Below are 15,543 nucleotides of genomic sequence, written 5' to 3'. Positions count from 1 at the left end.
CTGTCCTTGTCCTTTAAACATAACAAAGTGGAAGGACAGAAGCAAGAAGGCAAACTGCTGTGTAGTGTTTCCTCACAGACAGCAAGGCAGAGTGAAGCAACAGGGTATATGAAAGGGTTTCAGCAGGATGTAAAGTTCTGGACTATTTTCCTTTACTTAACCTGCCATGAGGCTCCTTTATCTTTGAGCCTGAGAAGGCCCCATTTTGTCCAGTTTATTTTAATCACTGCATTGAAATATGAGTGTAAAAACAACAACAAACCCCATCCGCATGAAACCAAATTTGATATTTGCTCCCTTTCTTAATGCAATCCCATGAATTTCTTGCATTGTTGTGTCTCATGTAGTAAGGGTCCCATGCAGAGAGCAAACAATACAGCAGTGAGAAGACAGATGCTCTGCTAATGGGAAACCAAGGAGCAGAGAGTCTGTGAGGGATTACAGGCAGCCTGGGGTCGGAATACATTATTAGCATAGCACCCAATTCAGAAATTAGTTTTCAGAATTAAATGCCTGAAGCATTTTGGCAAAAACTCCTTATCATCCCACTCAAAAGCTCTGAAAGCCTAAAGGAGTAGGAATCTCGAGGCTGGGCAGCCAGGTTGGGTGACTGTGCAGTGCTGCAGCAGTGAATTGGAGATTTTACAGCTTCATACCATTGCCGGGGCAGCAGCTGCCACACCCTCTGAAATGTAGCCCACTGGCTCTGCTTGCACAAACCTTCAGCAGGTTTTGAACATCCTCATCAAAGAAGCAAATGGGCCTGAATGAGATTCCAGGGTCTGTTTCCAGGAGGAAGGTTTTGTTTTGTTGAGTGCATAACAGCAGGGAAGAGCAGCAGCCCCTCCTTGGGCACAGTCAGGCATGTGAGGGAGGAGCAGTGACATGTCTTTTCAAAGGCCTGACATTGCCTAAGGTAGAAAGTTTGGGTCCAGAAGCCTTTTTCAGGTCACTATTTTCTGAATGTTTTTCTTCTGAAAATCATGATGGAAACATCAAACTTTAAAAGACCCTGGTAGACAACCAAGATTTGCTACAGGACTGAGAACAGGCAGGAGAAATTTTTTCTCATAGTACTTGGTGGGATTATCCTCCATGCAAAATTGTTCATTATATGCTCAAAATTCATTGTTAATTTCTTTTAGATATATTGCATATTAGACAGAAGAGTTATAAATCCCAAGATTATCACAGGAGGATACAAACAGGCCTAAATAGTCAGGACAGAAGGGGTCTTGTTTTCCTCTTACATTGAAACAAAGACTCTTGGACAGGATCATTAGAGGTTTTTTGTTGTTTTGGGGTTTTTTGCCTGTTTGATAATCAAAGTATATTGAACAGCAAAGAAAAGAAAAGTTCAGCCAGCCAAGTCTTCTACTTTATTTTTACTCTGCTATTCTAACATAATTAACATATTTCTCAATGTTTATTTAGCTTCCCAGACTCTTATTTTATATAAGTATCATTGAAGAGCTTAATTACAAAGTCTTCATTTGTGTATATAAAATGAGATTTTATTAAGAGAATACAAGGACAAGGTAAATAAGGGAGAAAACAGTTGAGACCAGACTTAAGAAATCAGGAAAAATAATATGCCAGCTCTTCAACTTCCACTTTGTTGGTTTTTTTTTGTTTTTTTTTGTTTTGCAACCTGGTGTATCCAGCACTGTACCCCTGACTCACAGAAGGGAGACTAAAGGGTAACACTTCATTTTCAGCTTTGAATTTCAGAGCTGATCTTTTAATAACAACTTCTCTCAGTGTTTTTATATGTGCTCAAGGAGTATCTGTAATGAATATTAGGGAGAGTTCAAAATGATACTTCCCATTTGTTGTGGATAGAGTGTCCATAGACTTCTGACTGTTCCCATCCAGACTGACACTGGTTGTATTTACATCACTTTACTGCTCTGCCAACCAAATACTTTTTTAAGAACCTGGCACAGAGGGAACCCTTGTAGAGGAAGGCTGGAATTGTGCCCCACATTGCTTAGATCCTGAATGAAGCTGTGCCTGTGGATGCCACAGGAACAGAACCAGAGCCAAGATTTGGCTGCTCCATGAGGGTCTTGCCTATCAGCCTGTGTCGCCTCACTGCTTCACCTCAGCCTGTTTTTCATGTCTCCAGATTGGGAATGGGGGCTGCTGTGCTCAAAAGCTCTTTTTACTCCTCTGACTCAGTCAGTAATAAGAAAGGCTCTGAGCCTATGTAGCAAAACCTTCTCCTCTCTCAGTTACCTGCTCACTGGGGGACCAGAGCTTCTCCCTCCTAGCCATGCTGGGAGCCCACCCCGGGAGGCTCCTGGTGTGCTGAGAGGCAATGAAGAGGCTCTTCTGCCTTGTCTGCAGCCTGGAGCAAGTCACAACTCCTCTCCCACTGCACACACAGGATCCATGAGGGTTGTTAATAATCGAGTGCTTCAAAGACAAACGTTGACAATTTTCATTAGTATTTTAAAACTTTTAAATTCTGCTTCTAAAATTCAAAGCTTAGTACAGTAGCTCTATTTGAACACTCCAAGTTAGGATCAAACAGTGCAAAGAAGTAGTTTACTGTAAGCTCCAGAAATGTCAAGAAAGTAATTTATTGCTTTTAGCAGCAGTGCCCACTGTGTTGCCATCCTGTAGAAAACAGTGCTACTTTTGCAGCCCAAATAGATGTAAAATACAAGCAGACCTGGATCCAAAACCCTGATCTCACTGCGCCAGACCTTCAGTCTGTCTGGGATTGACCCTGTGACCAGGAGAGAGAAGAGTGTAGTGGTAAAGGACAGCTCCCTGAGCCTGGGAAATATTTTGTCACTGCTCTTAGACTCACTGGCATTTTGCAAAGTCTTCTTAATGGAGTAATCCAGTTCTGGATGTGTTTGACTAATAACAATTCTCTTGTTAAAAACAAATCATGGTTTTAATTTAATAGGGTTACTTATATAAAGAGTGATTTTGTGTCAGCAAAGCCTTTCTTTCTGACAGAATAATTTATGACAATCTAGTTAGCAATAAATGCCATTAATCTGACCACTGTGCCATTCTCTTCCTGGGGAATAATGTCCCCTCTTAATCAATAGCTGGGTGAATGCTCCTTTGCATTCCTTATCAAATGACAGCCAGATGGTTCTGGTAAATTCATTCCAGCAGGATTTCAGAATTAGCTGGATTTGTGCTGTTGTTAATCCTCTGCTGTCTGTGTCACTAGGACTGCCCACCTGTTTCCAGTAAGGCTGGAGCTCCCAGCCCTAGGAACAGTCTAGCCAGAGGGTTACTCAGCCATGGGGAAGCCAAGAAACATCCCAAGCAGTGAGGCTGCATGAGTAAGAAAAATGAAAAAGCAAATGAAAGTAGTATGTTGCAACAACAGCTAGCTAGGACTGTCTGCCTCTGTATTTGCTCCTCAGCACCCTGATCTCTTCTAGGAAAGTTTCAAAGTTTCTTAAGACTGCACGGGCTGTGTTTCTTAGGGCATGGTGAGTTTTGGGCTGTGACAGCTGCTATATCATTTACTGACTTCTGGGCCCATCAAAGTGTCTACAAGACCTTTTCCTACATAATCACTGTGTTGCATAGCAACAATAATTTTGTCTCCAACCTATTGATCCAACATAACATGTAATCCCCTCACTCCAATGAAAAAGAAAACATATGGCAGCTCCAGGCAGGGAACCACAGGCTTTTGATGTGAGGGGACAGTTAATCCCTACTAAACCAGGGGGGAATGGAGCAAGATATGCACTCTGTTGGGCTCAGAGGATGCATTAGGTGCCTGAGCCAATTAACCTGTGTTCTGGGAGAGGAGTCTGGTTTACATGCATCCTCCCGTTCCTCATCTTTGTGTTGTGCAACTAAAGCACATTTCAGGTGAGCTCTGCTAGAGGAGCATCACTGTGCAGTGCCCCAGGTGGGTGGGCACAGGCAGGATGGTGCACACAGCTCTCAGCTGCAGAGGGTGAGGGGAAAGTTCAGCCCTGCAAACACCAGTTTCAAATGTACATGGCTGGAGTTCCTCAGGCAGATGTCTCTTGTTTGTAAGCTGTGGCTTGGTAGGTCAGTCTGATAACCTGGATGGTTTTTCCATACCTCTAAACAGAGGGCTAAAAGTGGATCTTGGCATCTGAAATGGGATCTGCTTTGGGGACAGGAGCACAAAGTTAAGGTGAGCACTGCTCAGGCAGGGAGCACAGAGTTTTGGTCCCAGGCAGGCAGAGCCTCTCCCCACAGCCCTGGCCCTGCAGTGTGGGCTGGCAGCTGGGCTGGGGACCATGGTTCTGAGGTACCTTCCTGCTGCCCACACTGTGCAGCCAGCCCAGGCTCCTGTGAGTTCCCTACTGGGTTCTTCCCTGCCTGGAAGGCTTGGTATCCACAAGGCAGCTAAATCCTTCTTGGAACTGGGTTCATTCTTCTAGCTTGCAAATAGCACTGAGTGAAATGTGGGTCCAAAGTCTGAGGTGGATAATTTGAGCAGGATTTGGGGAGGTGAGTCCTTTGTTATTTAAAAGAGTAAATTCAAGCTAGTTTCTGCACACTAAACACAAACTTTCCATAAAGACTTTAAAAATAAAAAAAAATTAAACTTACAATAATGCTGTTACATGGGAAATCGCAGTGGAAATATTGCAGTGGATCAGAAACTGGTCTCTGAACACGCTGCAAGAGCTGAGTGAAGGCTTCTGATTCACTGTCTCCCAAACCTGTGTCATACACAGCACAGGCTGGAAAATAGCACAGCCTTCACCTAAAAGGTATTTCTATGGCTAGAAGAGCGGCTACTAATGATCCTTTCTTTTCTGTCATTTTAACAGTATTCAGGTTTTCAGCAAACAGCAGACAAGTGCTTTGTTTGTGGACACCTCATAATGGAAATGGTAAGAGACCTAAACTCCTAATGACAGGTAACTTGGGAAGTGCACTGTGAGACATCTGCTTTTCCTTATCCACGCTGGTATTGTGTCTTCACTGCTGTCAACATAGTTTTTGAAACTGAGGCAGTAAATAAAAATACCTTCATGCTCCATTACTACTATTAAGTACAGAAAGTTGGGCTTCTTTGCTGCCTAAGAACATGGAAGGCTATTACTCTGCCATTTGTGACTTAAAATAAAATAGAATTTTAATACTAAAGGGGAAGTACAGCACAGCTTCGTATGAGAATATGGTAAAGGAACACGGTGGGTGTGCTCTATAAGACAATAGATAACTAGAGCTCAGTCATGTGGGTGGAATCTGGGATAGAGCAGAGAGGGACATTGTCAATAGCCCTGACATTTGTCACCTGCTCTGGGACTTGCTTTGTTTACCCTCTGTTGCTTGCTCCACATCATTTAAAATGCATTATTGCCACTGGAATTTTCAGGGAGCCAATAGTCAGAGTTACTTTTGTAATAAAAATAAAATCAAAGAGCTTTGGGTTGACCAGATCCTACTGGCATCCTTTCAGTGGGTGAAAGTAAGAAGAGTTGTGTGTGCTCTTTTAAGCAGAAATTCCCAAACAAAATGAAGTGGTTTGCACAACAAAGAAGGGCAGATCCTGCCGTGTATCTGTTTTCCTCTTGCTTCAAAGTGTGCACGAACCTCAGTGTGCCTAAGAGAAGTAGCTGGTGTGTTGCACACATGGAGGTTCAGTCAGAGCTGGAGCAGGGACTTCACTAATGAGGATTCTGGCTCATATTCTGGCACCACTGGTTGGACAAGGATATTGCTCGTTTTAGCCCAAGAGCAAATCTCTAGAGTTGTGTCATGCTGGGAGGGGGAGGGGTATCCTGACGTGCATGCTTTGAGCTGGCCCTTAATTGCAGAATCCCAGGCAAGAGTCCATAATATCTCACTGGTGGAACTCAGTAGCTGGAAGCTTGGCAGGTGCTTGTCTCTCTCTCCCATCAGCAAGTGTGCTCTGACAGAAGGAAACAGCTCTGGGAGCTCCAGGATTTCAGCACTCCTGTCGGGGTAATTCCAGCGTGTTCCTGCCCGGGAGCCCTGCTGTGTGCTGCCCTGGGGCAGAGCTGGGGCACTGCAGGGCTGGGTGAGGAGCTGTGCTCAGGGCCTGTGGCTGCACAGCTGTGCCAGGCTGGCACCACAGCGAGCTCCTGCAGCAGCACCAGCCCAGCACAGGGACCAGCTCTGGCTGGGAACGGCCTTCCCAGTCAAACAGAGCCTGACACCACTGAACTACAGAGAGGGGAAAAAAAGGTTAAATTAAATTGGCTCTTTTTTCTGTACTTCTTTCCTTTTGGTTTGATCTTTATTCATAGAATCACCTATAGGGCCATGGGAGCTTGGTCTGTGTAGATTTTTCATCTTGAACTTCCCAGCAGCTCCAAGCTGAGCACTGTGCTAGCAGCTGAAATTTTGAAATTACCTTCCAAACATACTTCTTACACCCAAAATGTATGGAATTGGTCTTATAATCTGTTGAGAGCTGCCTGAAAGAGATAGCTGTGTCTCACTCTCCCCAGGGGCTTGTTCATGAGCTTGCAGTGTCCTCCTTGATGAGTGTCACGTACGAGGACATCAGGATCTGTTCTGCAGTAGTGCAGCCAAGGCTGCCTCAGACCTTTCCCTGAAACCTTTAAAATGCAGGGGCAGGTCAGCGTGGGAGAAGCCTGGGCAGATGCATGGATCAGTATCCAAACACATGGATAGTGATGGAATTTTATCAGAAACCAATGGGCCCCTGTGACTGAGTGATAACCAGTCAGTAACTCCAGGAGATTAGGATCCTGAGTTAATAAAGAGGCACCTCTTTATTTGCTTGTTTTGTTGTTTAACTTTTTGAGTAATGACCAGTTTGGATTCTGTCTGTCACAGCCTGTTAAGTTTTGTGAAGTAACTCTGTATCCCAGTAAGTTGTATTTGGAATTTCCCCAGAAATGGTCTGTGAAGCCATTTCTAATTTCCATTGACAGTACTGGCCCTGCAGAGCTAAAGCTGATGGGCTTAGCCTGATTTTCAGTTCTTGCTCTTCCTTGACAGCATATTGAAACCCACTAAAATAAGCAAGTTGATTGTTTTAAGAGGCCCCTTGCTGACAGATCTGCAGAGTGGTAATTTCATCCTGAAGTGCTTTTCTCACTGTCATTATTAAGAATGAGAGAGACACAGCAATTTATGGGGAGAGAATATCTCATGTAATCATGCATCCACTTCTTTTGTTGTTTGCCCCATAAGATCTTACAGGCCCTTGGAAAGTCCTACCATCCTGGCTGCTTCCGCTGTGTGGTGTGTAACGAGTGCTTGGATGGAGTCCCCTTCACTGTAGATGTGGAAAACAATATTTACTGTGTCAAAGACTACCATACGTGAGTACACAAATCCACTGCATGCTCAGCAAAATGACAGTAGTTAAGTCATTGATGTAGTTATAAGCCTTGTGATAGATAAAAAGGTCACTCCTGTTTGCTCAGATGTCCCTCAACTGCTTCTTCCATGTGTTGCATTTGTAAAGTATTTTAAGGTTTGTTAAGCAGTACCTTATGGGCCCACTATGGCATACAGTGGCCAAGTGAGGCTGCAAATCAAATTGTGTCAGAGGATGGGCTTCTTGGGGGCTGTTCCTCCACTTCTTTCAGGACTACCAACACTGATTATACCAGGCCACTTCTGCAAGTGTTGGCAGGTTCTGCTGGCTGTTTCATGAGCAGAGGTTCTGGCAGTGCTTGACACAGGTGTGAGTTTTGTTAACTGACAGAAGATGTGTAATAAACAGTTACTGTTAGAACCATTTGTTGAGCCTTACCTGACAAAAGGTAGAGGTTTAAGAGATTGCTTTTCGGCTCTTTCCTGATTCCACTCAAAGGCAACAGGACTCTTAGCTCCAGTTAACCAATAACTCAGTTATGCAGCAGGAGGAAATCACCCTGAATTCAGCCCTCTTGGTGCCAGTCTGACTGTGTTACAAGGACACAGTGAGTGGTGGCCCAGTGACTGGCATGAAATGCAGCTGGGGACTATAAGCCCATTTGTGTATTTAGCTGGTAGATTCTGGCCACAATCAGCCCCTCTCCTGTTTAGGACACATGGTTATGGCTTTCTAATGTCAGAGTCCCTAAGTCAGGAGCTGCTTTGTAGTCAAGCATCAAGGCTCTGGAAGAATTTGAATGGTTTTATAAATAAAGGAATGAAAGAAAAATGGCATATACAGGAAGAGAGGTGGATTCTCTGTGCCTCAAGGTCAGGAAGACTTAAACAATAAAGTTGGGATAGATCAGCCTTTGCCAAATCTCCTTTTCATTGAATATCATCAATTAGAGGCATTTCAAATCCTGTGGATCTCTATTTTACTAAAAACAAGGCATGATTAGAATGGCTCTCTTGCTTCTACTTTTTGAAGATGCTTTAAATGTGATTGGAACACTTTCTTCTTGCACCCTAGGGTTTTTGCACCAAAATGTGCTTCCTGTAACCAGCCAATCCTCCCAGCACAGGTAGGTGTTAACATGCACTGACTCCTAGGGAAAACAGCTGTTGGCTAATGGACACTTCCTAAAAACACACTAAAGGCTTCTCCTTCCTCTCCCAGAATCTTTAGTACTATGCTAGATTCTAAATTAAACACAGTTCAGCAGTAAAGTCACTCCCAAACATTCCCAGAGGTTGTAATAGTCATACTACTCCTACAGCATAGTACTTTTTATATTCAGGGTGCTTTCCAGGTCTTCATTAATCTGTTAGAAACCTCTTTTAATTGAAACACTGACTGGGGCTCCAAGAACAACTCAGGGAGTAAAGCCCTTGCAAAGCCATCTGGTGGTTACTGACCCTGTGAGAAGGCCACACAGTCTGTGTCCTGAGGTGGCAATGGATGGAAGTTCTTAAAGGGGTTGAAAAGACAACCAGAAAAATGGAACCAGGTGAAACCTGCTTGCAAGCTCAGCCTGTGCTGACACTGTTGTGGGCACAACTAGCCCATAGTGGGGCTCCCTGGTGCTCTGGTGGGTGCAGGACCCTCTGAGCTGCCTTTGCTGAGGTCACTGACCAGCTCATTTGTAAGCAAGGGCCTCAGCATCTCCTGCCTTTCCTCTGGCCATGTTTACAGCACCAGAGCTTCCCTCCTGTGAGCTGCTGTGCCCCAGTGAAGCCTGATGCTAGAGCCTCTCACATGCCCACCTCCATCACTCTGCACAGTACTCTCATTTGTCTTTAGTATTTCTGTTAATTGGCCAAGTAACCAAACCTTAAAAAACCCTATAAAGGCTGAACCAGAACTGCTATGTCCTGATGGGTTGTCAGGAGAAAACCTCTACGTAAATATCACTGAATTTGTGTCTTATAAAATAATTCTTTTTTCTTTTCAAGAAAGAAAGGAAAATAATTAAAAGGCAGTCATAGTGCTGACTCACCTGATGACTAGCAGGACACACTCCATATTCTTTCCCTGGGAGATTTCCTAGGTTAGTTCCAGTCTAGCAGTGCAGGTGCTGACTTGCCCACAGCTTCTCTCAGACACAGTCCACAGCATATCTGGTGCTCTAACCACACCTGGAACTGGAAACAATGCAAAGCAACCAATTTAATGAGCTGTGTCTTCAGAGCCGATCAGAAGAGCCTGTGAGGTTACATGAAGGGTATGGGCTGCTCTGCAGGGCCTGGGGCTCAGCCAGAATTGCACAACTCTGCTGCACCACCCTCACGCTGAGGTTTAGCCTGTGCACGTCATTACCTGCCAGACTGGTATGCCATTCCCTGTGGGGACACACTGTGACATGTGCATGTGCAAAAGAGCTGTGTAGCCAATGGTTTGAGAGGAACACAAGTCCTGGAAATCAGGGCAGGATGTATACAAGGAAAAGTTACCCAATGAGCAGGGTTTTGGCTGGTAATTTGTTCAGATCCTGGGTGGCCTTGGAAGATTAACTGATTTCAAGACTGATTTGTTCCTTGAGGATGAGGTTTTGGCTACACTACCCAAATGACCTCTGCAGTTTAGATGTGCCACACACTCAGACTGTTGCTACCCAGCTGAGGAGTGCTGCAGAGCCATGTCCTGGTGCCAAGACCTTCAGTGGTCACAGAGCCCTGCTGCACGGGGGACAGGGCCTTCCCCCAGGGACACAGCCCCCCAGAGCAACGAGCTGGGCACCGTGTGAGCACTGAAAAACCCTTCTGAGACACCACTGTCACCTTCTCTGTGCTCCCCCAGGGCTCCGAGGAGACCATCCGGGTGGTGTCCATGGACAAGGATTACCACGTGGAGTGCTACCACTGCGAGGTGAGCGCGGGGCCCGGCCGGGGCCCGGCCGCGGCAGGGCCTGCCCTGGGGACTGCTCAGGCTTTGGGGACTTGCTCTGCTTTGGGGAACTGCTCTACCCTTGGGGACCTGCTCTGCCTTGGGGACCTGCTCTGCTCTGGGGGTCCTGCTCTGCCCTGGGGCCCTGCTCTGCTTTGGGGACCTGCCCTGGGGACCTGCCCTGGGGACCTGCTCTGCTCTGGGGGGACCTGCTCAGCCATGGAGGGATCTGCTCTGCCCTGGGGGGACCTGTTCTGCCCTGGGGAACCTTGACTCACCCCATGGGCTGCCCTCCCTGGCCCTTGCACACCTGGGCAGGTAGGGCTCTGCCCCACAGCTCCTGAGGCAAACAAGCGGGTGAATGCTGCTGGCTGGAAGGGGTGCTGCCATCGCCAGTGTCAAATTCGTTTTGGAGGGGTTTTCCCCAATATGTTAGCTTCAAAGCTGGGCTTGGTTTGTTGGGTTTTCTCAGTACTTCTGGATGGGGAGTGAGGAAAGAGTAGGTGCCAGTTCTCTTTTTCCTCATCTCTAGGTGCAGTCTGTAGGGCTCTGATCTGAAGAGACTTGAATTTACATTGGCTGTGCAGGGAAGGAGTCTCACTGGAAGGCCTTTCTAGGGGATCTGTTTTTTCCATGCTGAATGAATATTGGTTCTTTACTAGAAAATTGACCAGGATACCATGACTTTCTGTCACTTTTTTGGGAGTAGTTTCTTATTGTGCAGAACATTTAAACATTTATTGCCACAGATCAAGTTGTGGAATTAGTGCTCTTGCTTCAGAGAGGAGACCTGAGTTTATCCTTAGTCCTGCCTCCAGCAACATGAGAAGGGAAACAAACTCACTAAGTTGGGATCAACCAAAAACTTCTCTTTTGCTGTAGCTTTGGCACTTTGACATAGCACACAAATATCCACACAGATCTTACCTGTTAACACCAGGGGCAGAAATACAGCAGTGCTGCCTTCAGGCATGAAGGTTTTATGAAGAATCTTCTGACTGAGAGAGAAAATAACAACGTTCAGGGAAATCTTGAAATACTGTGTACCTAAATGTAAGGAAGGCCCCATCCACTCAGCTATCTCCTTTCAACAGACACCTGATACTCCATCCATTTCTATTAATTTTTCAAGAGAAATTGGCACAGGAAATCACCATATTTTGGAGAGCTGAACTTCCCTCCTCCTTCCCCCAACTATTGCTCTCTGCAGGCTTTACCTAAGATGACAGCTCCCTCCCCTGCTCTCAGGCTATTGACTTTATGCTGGAATGTCCCACTGGGGGTTTATTTTCCATTCTGTTTCATTATTAATTTCCCCATTCTCCTTCCCATTTGAGGCAAATCAAGCTGCCTCTACATCTGCCCAGAAAGGCAGAGTGCATTTGTGTACAGAAATCAGGAGTTAGCCGTGTGTCAGCAGGGGTGGGTTACTGCCTGATGCTCTCAAATCAGGCTCTCTGCACACTGCTGTCCCCAAATGCTGCTGGAAAACTCAGTGCCAGTATTTTGAGGCACACAAGGTAGGCATGTGAAGACTTCAGCAAAGGCTGCCATGACTTAGGCAGCCACTTCTCATCGGCTGCTGCTGTCACCCTCACCTGGTGGCCACACAGAGTCAGTGGTCAGGTTGGAAACTTTGCAGCTTTTCTGTGTCATCTCTCTCACGTGCAGCCACTGGATTTCTGTAGAGGAGTTCAAGCCCCTCTGCAGATCTCTGGAGCCCCATTCTGAAACTGGAATCCACTGACAAGACAGGCTTTCTCCTTGCAGAAAGAGAATTCAGTTTTGAAGAGGGAAGAAGATATGAACACTTGGCACATCTGTAGGGCATCTGAAACGGATAAATTCTAATTTTATGTAGAAATAGTAGAAATTGCTATAAAACCATTACATAATATATAGCAACACACAGAAAATTACCTTGGCAGATACTTTGATTAAGACCTCTCTAACTCTCCAGTTTTAAAGCTTAGTTTAAAACCCATTTTCAGTCTTATTTCAGTATGGTAAATTTTGAGGATTTAAACTTGAGCTGTGAAACCTGGAAAATTATGCTTTGTGTTCACTTAAAACCTTTGCATTTGTTTTCAGTACTAAAACCACCTATATACCCAGTTTGTTCTGTTTGGCTTTTTATTTCTTTCTGTTAAGTGCACAGATAAATACGCAGAATCTGGTTTCTCAGAACTGATCACAATAATAATTTCTAAGTATTTAGCATACTTGAAACATTAAATCTGAGTACCAAACTTCAATGATTTCCAAATGCCCTCAGAACTAAGTGCTGGCAGTTGGAAATCAGGATGGTCCCTATTGCAGTGTACATAAGAGTCAGCAGGCAGGATCACTGTTAGCTGTTTTCTGTTTGTCTCTCTCTGTGGTTATGTGTCAGTCCCAGAGGTACCAGCATTTCCACTAAGGATGGACCACTGGCCTTGAAGTCTTTAAGTTCTTTTAATTCCAAATTAGAGCAAGTGTAGACGTGCTCCAGAAGTAAGATATGTCTCCTCTCCCCACTTTTCCCTCCCCTCTCATTCTCTGCTTATGCTCCCCCACATCTGGCTTGCTGCCTTGCTGCAGGATCAGCTCCCCCTCTGTTCAAGCCTCTTCCAGGCTGTATTTGTCAGGGGCAGCCCCTGGCCTTCCTTCTGGCTTTTGATTTGCATCACCATTTATTAGATGGAGAAGAGACCAGAATGGGAAAGAGTGGTGAAAAAAGGCTGGACACTACTACAGCCTGTCCTGGATTTCAGTAGTGTCAGTGTGCCAGGAGCTGTGGAGGCTGCTGGCCTTGGAGGTGGGAGGGAGCTCCAGGGGCTGTGCAGGACAGGGCAGCAGGGCTGGGAGAGGCCTGCCTGAATTCCTCACTGATCTGGGATGTCTCTCTTCCTTCCAGGACTGTGGCTTGCAGCTCAATGATGAGGAAGGCCATCGTTGTTACCCCCTAGAGGGCCACTTGCTCTGCCACAGCTGTCACATCAGGCGCCTTAATATCAAACTGCCATCACATCCACCTCCAAGCTACCCCATGCATGTCACAGAACTCTGAAAGACATTTCCATGATCAATCAGCCGTTGGAAAGAGAAGACAAAAATCTAAAAATTACTTTCGTGTTCCTTTAAAGATGAGGTTCCAGTAATAACCATCTAAACCAGCTATTTATTTTTCGAATCAGAGGTGAGGGGTCCTTTTCTGATCTTGTACATATGCATTCTTTTATCTAGACATTTTCACTGAGACACCGTCTACTTGAACAAATAATTCACACTAAACTGTATCTGTAAATGGCAGCATTTCTAAAAACAATGGTACAAAGGGCTGTTCTGCACTCCCTATTCTCTTCCTTCAGTGGAGATTTCACCCAAGTAAGGAGTGTAGAATTACTTTCCAAAAGTTAGCACCTTATCATATTGCAGCAAGCGTGATAAGATAAATGCTAGCATTTTAGCTAGTTTTGTTGAATTCTGGTCTTAGAGAATACTTAGATTCCAGAAGTAGGGAATAGGCAGCAAGCAGGTGTTTTAGCCAGGGCAGTTTTCAGCAAGGTTAAAGAAGGGTGTTCTGTGAAGAAGTGTCAGGCCAGCTCTCCATCCTACAGGGTCCCACAGTCATCCAAAGACTAATTATTTGGTTTGTTCAAGAAATGTGGCAAGCCTCTGATGTAAAGCCCACAGTACAGAGGATTGTATCCAAAAGATTGGCTCATGCAGGGGCAGCAGTTGCAGCTCTCTGTAATTGCTGGCTGTGTAGCCATGGCTTCAAAATGCATTCCTATCAATTTGGCACTTATTAATGAATTCATCTTTCAAACCTGTCTTTTGTTCAGTAGGGTTCTATGCAAAGGTACACTTGTCTTTATACTGCTTGTTTTATCCAAGACTTCATTTGTTACCAACTGCTTCATGATTGTATGTTGAGACATTATTAAAGAGAGGCACAGTGGTTTGGTATTACCTTTTCAGCTTTGTGTTCTTTCCGAGATTACTTTTCAACTGATTATGGTGATTGTCTTCACTGGAAAGCAAAGTGCAGTATGGCAGGAATGGTAATTTAGAGAGTCAGACCACGAAACATCAGTGTTTACAACAAGTGTTAGCTGTACATAGAATGTGCACACTTTCATGTTTTGCATAAGCTTTTACAGTACCCTCAGACCTCTGGGGAGAAATATATGTCTTCCGTATAGGAAGTTAGATGAATCTTTTTTTTATGGTTGGTTTTCTACCGTGTGCTGATGTTTTACATGCAAATCACACATCTGTATGTCAAAAAAATTCCTTGCATTCTCATGAGAATTGACCCAGCCTTCCTGAAGCTGCAATTTATCATTGCTGCCTTTAACTGTATTCAAAGTTAAAATAAAATAAAATTCTTCAGCCCCAGAGGAAGTAGAAATACCAGACTGGATTCTTGGCATGTGTAAATTGGGACATTTCCATGCCAGTTCTGAACACTTGAGAATCTGCCCGATCCGTTCGGAAACGATCCCGTGTTAAATTCAGCATGCAGACTGATGGAATGACTTATTTGGCAACACCATTGCAGTTTAGTTTCTTATGCTCCATTGACTTTTTGAAAGCCATTTGTGGTGCTCTTGAAAAGCACAAAGAGCATCCAATGGCCACTAATTCCTAAGTGGAATAATTAACTCCCTTAACAGAACTTTTTGATAGTCTGGAATTTCCTTATGAGGAAAGGTGGGGGGAAGGGGAACAGGAAAAATTCCTGAGAACTATTTTTTTCTGTTAGTAAGGAACAAAAAGGATGCTTTCTGAACTTCTGCCAGACTTCCATTGGCCTGGATTAACCTGCCCTACTGAAGGCTCCTGGGCAAAGCAATTTTGTAGCTAATGTATATCAGTACATGTTTAATGTAACTGCCAGGATTTGAAGTAACTACAGTGCAGTCAGTGCCCCATTTCTGCACTGTGGTCCAAGAGGCCTGGCCTGCAAACAAGAGGCCAGAGGTACACATGCACTTCTGCATTTGCAACTCTCCCTCTGTGTCCACAGTCAGCAGCACAGCCTCAGGAGGAAGTGGAAGTGCATGTGCCAGCAAGTGTTGGAGAAAGGGGAAAAAAATGTCTTAAACTGGATTGTATGCCTAGGTCAATTCCTTCAGGTTATCACAAACATGGAAGGTGCCAGAGCTTCAGGACAAACTTTTGGCATCAGCTGCAATGGAATGCTCTTTCCATTGCAGGAGGGTGCTTTGGGTCACATTTAGCTTTGAGGCATTTTCACTTGCATGTCTTTACATGCAGTCTTTACCCAGATTAAGAAATCATTAAAATACATAGAGTAGGTTTGGGTATGTTCCTGGGAA

General features: G+C 44.9%; 1 protein-coding gene and 1 long non-coding RNA gene across 11 annotated transcripts in view; one reads left to right on the top strand and one right to left on the bottom strand.

The window, feature by feature from the left end:
• Window positions 1-14,167, top strand: part of WTIP (WT1 interacting protein) — an 81,880-nt gene extending 67,713 nt beyond the window's left edge. For all 10 annotated transcript variants that reach the window (XM_064386945.1, XM_064386946.1, XM_064386949.1 and 7 more), the window contains 5 exons: window positions 4,797-4,859; window positions 7,159-7,289; window positions 8,363-8,414; window positions 10,130-10,198; window positions 13,113-14,167. In XM_064386945.1, coding sequence (XP_064243015.1) covers window positions 4,797-4,859; window positions 7,159-7,289; window positions 8,363-8,414; window positions 10,130-10,198; window positions 13,113-13,265 — 468 coding nt within the window. In that variant the 3' untranslated portion in view covers window positions 13,266-14,167. The remainder of the gene's footprint in view (window positions 1-4,796; window positions 4,860-7,158; window positions 7,290-8,362; window positions 8,415-10,129; window positions 10,199-13,112) is intronic.
• LOC135279511 (uncharacterized) lies at window positions 1,166-13,281 on the bottom strand. Its single transcript, XR_010346737.1, has 4 exons — window positions 11,815-13,281; window positions 11,144-11,214; window positions 9,330-9,474; window positions 1,166-2,418 (listed from the first exon to the last, which is right to left on the bottom strand). It is a non-coding gene; the product is annotated as an uncharacterized LOC135279511 (long non-coding RNA).
• Window positions 14,168-15,543: the final 1,376 nt, after the last annotated feature.

Source organism: Passer domesticus, chromosome 12 (assembly GCF_036417665.1).
Source record: "Passer domesticus isolate bPasDom1 chromosome 12, bPasDom1.hap1, whole genome shotgun sequence".
In the NCBI taxonomy this organism is placed as follows: Eukaryota; Metazoa; Chordata; class Aves; order Passeriformes; family Passeridae; genus Passer; species Passer domesticus.
Note: the sequence above shows the minus strand (reverse complement) of the source record. Positions and strands in the feature narration are given on the sequence as shown.